The following is a 9730-nucleotide window of genomic DNA, read 5'->3' on the forward strand; positions in this document are numbered from 1 at the left end:
CCCCTCTCCATTTTTCTGGTGTGAGGGTCCCAATCACTTTTAAGTGCCCCTCTCCATTTTTCTGGTGTGAGGGTCCAAATCACTTTTAAGTGCCCCTCTCCATTTTTCTGGTGTGAGGGTCCCAATCACTTTTAAGTTCCCCTCTCCATTTTTCTGGTGCGAGGGTCCCAATAACTTTAAAAGTGCCCCTCTCCATGTTTCTTGTGTGAAGGTCCGACTCACTTTTAAGCGCCCCTTCTCCATTTTTCTGGTGTGAGGGTCCCAATAACTTTAAAAGTGCCCCTCTCCATTTTTCTGGTGTGAAGGTCCGACTCACTTTTAAGCGCCCCTTCTCCATTTTTCTGGTGTGAGGGTCCCAATCACTTTTAAGTGCCCCTCTCCATTTTTCTGGTGTGAAGGTCCCAATCACTTTTAAGTGCCCCTCTCCATTTTTCTGGTGTGAGGGTCCCAATCACTTTTAAGTGCCCCCTCTCCATTTTTCTGGTGTGAGGGTCCAAATCACTTTCAAGTGCCCCCTCTACATTTTTCTGGTGTGAGGGTCCAAATCACTTTCAAGTGCCCCCTCTCCATTTTTCTGGTGTGAGGGTCCCAATCACTTTCAAGTGCCCCTCTCCATTTTTCTGTTGTGAGGGTCCCAATCACCTTTAAGTGCCCCCTCTCCATTTTTCTGGTGTGAGGGTCCCAATCACATTTTCTGGTGTGAGAGCCAAATCACTTTTAAGTGCCCCCTCTCCATTTTTCTGGTGCGAGGGTCCTAATCACTTTAAAGTGCCCCTCTCCATTTTTCTGGTGTGAGGGTCCCAATCACATTTTCTGGTGTGAGGGTCCAAATCACTTTTAAGTGCCCCCTCTCCAGTTTTCTGGTGCGAGGGTCCTAATCACTTTTAAGTGCCCCTCTCCATTTTTCTGGTGTGAGGGTCCAATCACTTTTAAGTGCCCTTCTCCATTTTTCTGGTGTGAGGGTCCCAATCACTTTAAAGTGCCCCTCTCCATTTTTTCTGGTCTGAGAATCCCATCACTTCATCGTAATTTACTAACGTATATTTAAAAAGTTTTTGACGGCTATTCTTTAAGAATATGGTAAGGTCGGCAACCATTCTAATTTTCCCATCCAGGGAGCTTATTCAGTGAAATATGGTATGTGTCTGTCATGCTTGAATGATCATAAAAAAGGAAGATTTTATCCTGCAGATAAATAAACCACGAAGTATAATTATATATATATATAATTTTATTTGCCTGTAGGAGGGTCGGCACCGTCACAGTGTGTTCTGGGCGTGTACTAACAAGTAGGGACACCTGTCATATCTTGATAGATTCTTACCTGGTTGAAATGACTCACATATATATAGATATCATCTACAATACAGATACAACAATATTATTTACTGCAAACTGTCTTTTTGCTGTCAGAATTGAATACATGTGCTGTATAAACAAATAACATATGATATAGTGAGCTATGTGTACCAGTAGCTACTATACATGTGTGACTACACTTTACTTTTGGTACTTTATTTTGAGACTGATCATTAAGAACAAGATGGCTGCCAGGTGGCCATCTTAGATTTTGACAGCTTTTTATACCCTCGCAATGAAGGTGGGGGGGGGGGGAGTATACTGGAATCAGCTTGTCTGTTCGTCCGTCCGCCTGTTGCTGTCTGTCTGTTGCTGTCTGTCTGTCTGTCTATCTGTCCATAGAAAATGTTTGTCCGGACAACTCCTTCTGAAGTTGTGCATCTATGTATTATTTTGTCATTCTGGCCCTTTTGTCCGAAGTTATGGCCCTTTGTTAAAAATCTTTGTCCTGACAACTCTTCCTTACTTAACTACTAAGACGACTTCAGTAAAACTGGTTCATCTGGGCTAACAACATTTGGTAAGCAAGTATGTTTTGGCATTGGGAGGGAGTACAGGCAGTATGTCAGTTACCTATATACTTCAATAAGTGTACAGCTTGGTGAATAAAGAAATCATTACTGGTGGGAGACTATGGATTGCTTTAATTTGCGATGCTTTGCCTTAGTTAGCCTATTCCTTACAGTTCTGGTTTATATAGGAGCGGGGGGTATTAGTTAGCCTTTGGCTTACAGTTCTAGTTTGGTCTCAAATAATGCTTGAAAGATCTTCCTCAAATTTCGTATGTAGATTCCCCATTAACCATATAGTTTGCGTGTTTTAAAACTGATTTGAAGAACAATATGGCTGCCCATGAGATGTACTCAACAGATCTAAATGTGAAATACTCGACAGATCTAAATTTGAAATACTCGACAGATCTAAATTTGAAATACTCGACAGATCTATATGAGAAATACTCGACAGATCTATATGAGAAATACTCGACAGATCTAAATGTGAAATATTGTTACATCCTTACAGATATATATATATTTTTTATCCAAACTCCCTAAAAAGTCCTCATTTTCCTATTGGATTATGAAAGTTGTTGGCTGTCCTAACATTTGTAACCCTGAATGAAGCATGATTATAGCTGTAAAAAGGTTTGTTATGTTTAACCTTAATGTTGTCACAACATGTTGACAAACTGTGAGGAGTGTAACAGATGTGGGCTGGATATAGATCTCACTCATGGTTATATACATATGCACTGGGCTGGATATAGATCTCACTCGTGGTCATATACATGTACTGGGCTAGATACAGATCTCACTCGTGGTCATATACATATACTGGGCTGGATATAGATCTATGTTTCCCCGTCTATGCCTCCCCGTCTATGCCTCCCCGTCCCCGTCTATGCCTCCCCGTCTATGTCTCCCCTTCTATGCCTCCCCGTCTATGCCTCCCCGTCCCCGTCTATGCCTCCCCGTCTCCGTCTATGCCTCCCCGTCTCTGCCTCCCTGTCTATGCCTCCCCTTCTATTTCTCCCTGTCTATGTCCCCCCGTCTATGCCACCCCGTCTAAGCGTCCCTGTCTGTGCCTCCCTGTCTATGGCTCCCTGTCTATGCATCCCCAACTATGTCTCCCCGTCTTTGTCTCCCCGTCTGTGCCTCCCCTTCTATTTCTCCCTGTCTATGTCTGCCCGTCTATGCGTCCCCAACTATGTCTGCCTGTCTATGCCTCCCTGCCTATGCCTCCCCTTCTATTTCTCCCTGTCTATGTCTCACCGTCTATGCCACCCCGTCTATGCCTCCCCGTCTGTCCCTCCCCGTCTGTGCCTCCCTGTCTATGTCTCCCCTTCTATGCCTCCCCGTCTATGTCTCCCCTTCTATGCCTCCCCGTCTATGCCTCCCCGTCTATGTCTCCCCGTCTGTGCCTCCCTGTCTATGTCTCCCCGTCTATGCCACCCCGTCTATGCGTCCCTGTCTGTGCCTCCCTGTCTATGTCTCCCTGTCTATGCATCCCCAACTATGTCTCCCCGTCTATGTCTCCCCGTCTGTGCCTATCCGTCTATGTCTCCCCGTCTATGCGTCCCCCTCTATGCCTCCCTGTCTATGCCTCCCTGTCTATGTCTCCCTGTCTGTGCCTCCCTGTCTATGCCTCCCTGTCTGTGCCTCCCTGTCTATGTCTCCCCGTCTATGCCACCCACGTCTATGCGTCCCCAACTATGTCTCCCTGTCTGTGCCTCCCTGTCTATGTCTCCTCGTCTATGTCTCCCCGTCTGTGCCTCCCTGTCTATGTCTCCCTGTCTATGCCTCCCTGTCTATTTCTCCCCGTCTATGCCACCCCGTCTATGCGTCCCCGTCTGTGCCTCCCTGTCTATGTCTCCCCGTCTATGCGTCCCCAACTATGTCTCCCCGTCTATGCCTCCCCGTCTATGTCTCCCCTTCTATGCCTCTCCGTATATGTCTCCCCGTCTGTGCCTCCCCGTCTATGTCTCCCCGTCTATGCGTCCCCGTCTATGCATCCCCGTCTATGTCTCCCCGTCTATGCCTCCCCGTCTATGTCTCCCCGTCTATGCGTCCCCGTATATGTCTCCCTGTCTATGCGTCCCCGTCTGTGCCTCCCTGTCTATGTCCCCCCGCCTATGTCTCCCCGTCTATGCGTCCCCGTATATGTCTCTCCCTCTATGTCCCCCTGTCTATGTCCCCTGTCTATGCGTCCCCTTCTATGCCTTCCCAACTGTGCCTTCCCGTCTATGCCTCCCTGTCTATGCGTCCCCGTCTATGCCTCCCTGTCTATGTCTCCCTGTCTATGCGTCCCTGTCTATGCCTCCACATCTATGTCTCCCCTTCTATGTGTCCCCGTCTATGCCTCCCCGTCTATGCTATGCCTCCCCGTCTATGCCTCCCTGTCTATGTCTCCCTGTCTATGCGTCCCTGTCTATGCCTCCCCGTCTATGCTATGCCTCCCCGTCTATGCTATGCCTCCCCGTCTATGCCTCCCCGTCTATACCTCCCCGTCTATGCCTCCCTGTCTATGTCTCCCTGTCTATGCGTCCTTGTCTATGCCTCCCCGTCTATGCCTCCCCATCTATGCCTCCCCGTCTATGCCTCCCCATCTATGCCTCCCAGTCCCCGTCTATGCCTCCCCGTTTATGCCTCCCCGTCTATGCCTCCCTGTCTATGTGTCCCTGTCTATGCCTCCCTGTATATGTCTCCTTGTCTATGCCTCCCCATCTATGTCTCCCCGTCTATGTGTCCCCGTCTATGCCTCCCCGGCTATGCCTCCCGGTCTATGCCTCCCCGTCTATGTCTCCCTGTCTATGTCTCCCCGTCTATGTCTCCCCGTCTATGCCTCCCCTTCTATTTCTCCCTGTCTATGTGTCCCCGTCTATGCCTCTCCGTCTATGTCTCCCCGTGTATGCCTCCCTGTGTATGCCTCCCCGTCTATGCGTCCCCGTCTATGCCTCCCTGTCTATGTCTCCCTGTCTATGCGTCTCTGTCTATGCTTCCCCGTCTATGTCTCCCCGTCTATGGATATAGATCTCACTCATGGTTATATACATGTACTGGGCTGGATATATATCTCACTCGTGGTCATATACATGTACTGGGCTAAATACAGATCTCACTCGTGGTCATATACATGTACTGGGCTAGATACAGATCTCACTCGTGGTCATATACATGTACTGGGCTGTATACAGATCTCACTTGTGGTCATATACATGTACTGGGCTGGATATAGATCTCACTCGTGGTCATATACATGTACTGGGCTGGATATAGATCTCACTCGTGGTCATATACATGTACTGGGCTGGATATAGATCTCACTCGTGGTCATATACATGTACTGGGCTGGATATAGATCTCACTCGTGGTCATATACATGTACTGGGCTGGATATAGATCTCACTCGTGGTCATATACATGTACTGGGCTAGATACAGATCTCACTCGTGGTCATATACATGTACTGGGCTGTATACAGATCTCACTTGTGGTCATATACATGTACTGGGCTGGATATAGATCTCACTCGTGGTCATATACATGTACTGGGCTAGATACAGATCTCACTCGTGGTCATATACATGTACTGGGCTGTATATAGATCTCACTCGTGGTCATATACATGTACTGGGCTGGATATAGATCTCACTCGTGGTCATATACATGTACTGGGCTAGATACAGATCTCACTCGTGGTCATATACATGTACTGGGCTGTATACAGATCTCACTTGTGGTCATATACATGTACTGGGCTGGATATAGATCTCACTCGTGGTCATATACATGTACTGGGCTAGATACAGATCTCACTCGTGGTCATATACATGTACTGGGCTAGATATAGATCTCACTCGTGGTCATATACATGTACTGGGGTAGATATAGATCTCACTCGTGGTCATATACATGTACTGGGCTGGATATAGATCTCACTTGTGGTCATATACATGTACTGGGCTAGATATAGATCTCACTCGTGGTCATATACATGTACTGGGCTGGATATAGATCTCACTCGTGGTCATATACATGTACTGGGCTGGATATAGATCTCACTCGTGGTCATATACATGTACTGGGCTGGATATAGATCTCACTCGTGGTCATATACATGTACTGGGCTGGATATAGATCTCACTCGTGGTCATATACATGTACTGGGCTGGATATAGATCTCACTCGTGGTCATATACATGTACTGGGCTGGATATAGATCTCACTCGTGGTCATATACATGTACTGGGCTGGATATAGATCTCACTCGTGGTCATATACATGTACTGGGCTGGATATAGATCTCACTCGTGGTCATATACATGTACTGGGCTGGATATAGATCTCACTCCTGGTCATATACATGTACTGGGCTGGATATAGATCTCACTCCTGGTCATATACATGTACTGGGCTGGATATAGATCTCACTCCTGGTCATATACATGTACTGGGCTGGATATAGATCTCACTCCTGGTCATATACATGTACTGGGCTGGATATAGATCTCACTCCTGGTCATATACATGTACTGGGCTGGATATAGATCTCACTCCTGGTCATATACATGTACTGGGCTGGATATAGATCTCACTCCTGGTCATATACATGTACTGGGCTGGATATAGATCTCACTCCTGGTCATATACATGTACTGGGCTGGATATAGATCTCACTCCTGGTCATATACATGTACTGGGCTGGATATAGATCTCACTCCTGGTCATATACATGTACTGGGCTGGATATAGATCTCACTCCTGGTCATATACATGTACTGGGCTGGATATAGATCTCACTCCTGGTCATATACATGTACTGGGCTGGATATAGATCTCACTCCTGGTCATATACATGTACTGGGCTGGATATAGATCTCACTCCTGGTCATATACATGTACTGGGCTGGATATAGATCTCACTCCTGGTCATATACATGTACTGGGCTGGATATAGATCTCACTCCTGGTCATATACATGTACTGGGGTAGATATAGATCTCACTCCTGGTCATAAACATGTACTGGGCTGGATATAGATCTCACTCGTGGTCATATACATGTACTGGGTTGGATATAGATCTCACTCATGGTCATATACATGTACTGGGCTGGATATAGATCTCACTCGTGGTCATATACATGTACTGGGCTGGATATAGATCTCACTCCTGGTCATATACATGTACTGGGCTCGAACTTCTGTCTAGGTACACACTGGTCAAACACAAAACACCGGGTCACTAGGACTCGAAACCTTTGTCTATGTACACACTGGCAAACACAAAACACAGGGTCACTATAGGACTCCAACCTTTGTCTATGTACACACTTGTCAAACACAAAAAACCGGGGCACTATAGGACTCCAACCTTTGTCTATGTACACACTTGTCAAACACAAAACACAGGGTCACTAGGACTCCAACCTTTGTCTATGTACACACTGGTCAAACACAAAAGACCGGGTCACTATAGGACTCCAACCTTTGTCTATGTACACACTTGTCAAACACAAAGGACCGGGTCACTAGGACTAGAACCTTTGTCTATGTACACACTTGTCAAACACAAAGGACCGGGTCACTAGGACTAGAACCTTTGTCTATGTACACACTTGTCAAACACAAAAAACCGGGGCACTATAGGACTCCAACCTTTGTCTATGTACACCCTTGTCAAACACAAAACGCCGGGTCACTAGGACTCGAACCTTTGTCTATGTACACACTGGTCAAACACAAAAGACCGGGTCACTATAGGACTCCAACCTTTGTCTATGTACATACTGGTCAAACACAAAACACAGGGTCACTATAAGGACTCGAACCTTTCTCTATGTACACACTGGTCAAACACAAAACACAGGGTCACTAAAAGGACTCCAACCTTTGTCTATGTACACACTGGTCAAACACAAAACACAGGGTCACTAAAAGGACTCCAACCTTTGTCTATGTACACACTGGTCAAACACAAAACACAGGGTCACTATAAGGACTCGAACCTTTGTCTATGTACACACTGGTCAAACACAAAACACCGGGTCACTAGGACTCCAACCTTTGTCTATGTACACACTTGTCAAACACAAAAGACCTGGTCACTAGGACTCAAACCTTTGTCTATGTACACACTTGTCAAACACAAAAGACCGGGTCACTATAGGACTCCAACCTTTGTCTATGTACATACTGGTCAAACACAAAACACAGGGTCACTATAAGGACTCGAACCTTTGTCTATGTACACACTGGTCAAACACAAAACACAGGGTCACTATAAGGACTCCAACCTTTGTCTATGTACACACTGGTCAAACACAAAACACAGGGTCACTAGGACTCAAACCTTTGTCTAGGTACACACTGGTCAAACACAAAACACAGGGTCACTGGGACTCGAACTTCTGTCTACGAACACACACTGGTCAAATGCAGCTAGTTGTTCCTGGAACTCCTGGCACTAAGAAATATGAGTACAATACCTATATGTGTATGTCTATAGTATAATGTTTTATCAGTGGATATGAAGTTCATTATAATGTTGTATTTTCCAGGAAAACTGACGTTGAAGATTCCCTGGAAGAACTTGTATACAGAGCCTGTGATAGCCTCCATCGATGGAATTTATGCCCTGGCTGTCCCAAACATTGGTATGTCACATGACACATCACATGATATGACACATCACATGATATGACACATGACACATCACATGACACATCACATGATACATGACATCACACTTCAAATGATCAAAATGTGGATATTGATTGGAGAAGTAACTTTTCATTGTGGAGTGATGAAGCCTAGCTTTAGTTTCACAAAACGTATTGTGACATTATTCTGATTGGAGTTTAGATTTGGGATTAAAGTAATAGGATTGTAGGTGTCACCATTTCTCAGTAGAATTCTTCAAATTTTGTATATATTGCTTTGAAGTAAAGAAAATGTTCTGCCACAAGAAAAATAAAGGTTGGCGGAATTTTAAGGATTTTAAATAGAAATTTATGTAAAAAGGAGTGAATTTTGAAAAAAAAATGAAACACAATTTTTTGCAAAATAATGTCAATGAAAAAGATACTGACATAGATTAGTATTGCATTAATGTATATCAATTTCATGAATGCTGAAATTGTGTCAAATTAATTATCTATAAACGATTAAAAATTGACATTTTATAATAAAACCATATACACATAGTAATTGCATGTAAGAGTTATCTTACTTGAAAAACTTCACAGTTGTGAAATAGGTAGCCGGTTTCCTGAAGTACAGAAAAATGGACACATATATATGTGACTCATTGATAAAAAACAACTGAATTAATGCCTGGATTGCTTTGAAATACTTTAATATTGAAAGAATACACTGTTATGTCAATAATAAACATACAATATTGATCAGTTTAATATTAAACATTAGAATATGCAGAAATTGTGATATTGTCTCCCTACATTGGATTTTCAACTAGGGATCATATAGGATCAAAAGATGTTAGTAGCATTAAAGCTGAAACATCAATATTTAAACAACATAGAATACATGTAAACAGTGGAGCTGTCTGTTACAGTTATCATGTGCCCTTTGTTTCTCTGTAGCGATTAAGTACAATGCGGAGAAAGAGGAGAAAGCCAAACAGGAGGCCAAGCAGAGGCGACTGCAGCAGATTGAGGAAGCTAAACAGATTGAGGCGGAGAAAAGTAAGTTACATTCAGTAGGCTTTCATGACTAGCGCAGACTTTTAACAGCAGAAAATTGACATGTTTAATCGTTTTAGTTCAAATAACAATAATCTATTTTTATATGCCCGTCAAATTTGACTGGAGTATTATGGTATGGCGTTGTCCGTCCGTCCGTCCGTCCGGCG

General features: G+C 44.5%; 1 protein-coding gene across 1 annotated transcript in view; it reads left to right on the forward strand.

Moving 5' to 3' along the window:
• The window catches only part of LOC110464758 (vacuolar protein sorting-associated protein 13A-like), a 46625-nt gene that overhangs the window by 26619 nt on the left and 10276 nt on the right, over positions 1-9730 (forward strand). The window contains exons 4-5 of the mRNA XM_021520127.1: positions 8418-8513; positions 9462-9563. Coding sequence (XP_021375802.1) covers positions 8418-8513; positions 9462-9563 — 198 coding nt within the window. The remainder of the gene's footprint in view (positions 1-8417; positions 8514-9461; positions 9564-9730) is intronic.

This window comes from Mizuhopecten yessoensis, unplaced genomic scaffold (assembly GCF_002113885.1).
Source record: "Mizuhopecten yessoensis strain PY_sf001 unplaced genomic scaffold, ASM211388v2 scaffold11031, whole genome shotgun sequence".
NCBI lineage: Eukaryota > Metazoa > Mollusca > Bivalvia > Pectinida > Pectinidae > Mizuhopecten > Mizuhopecten yessoensis.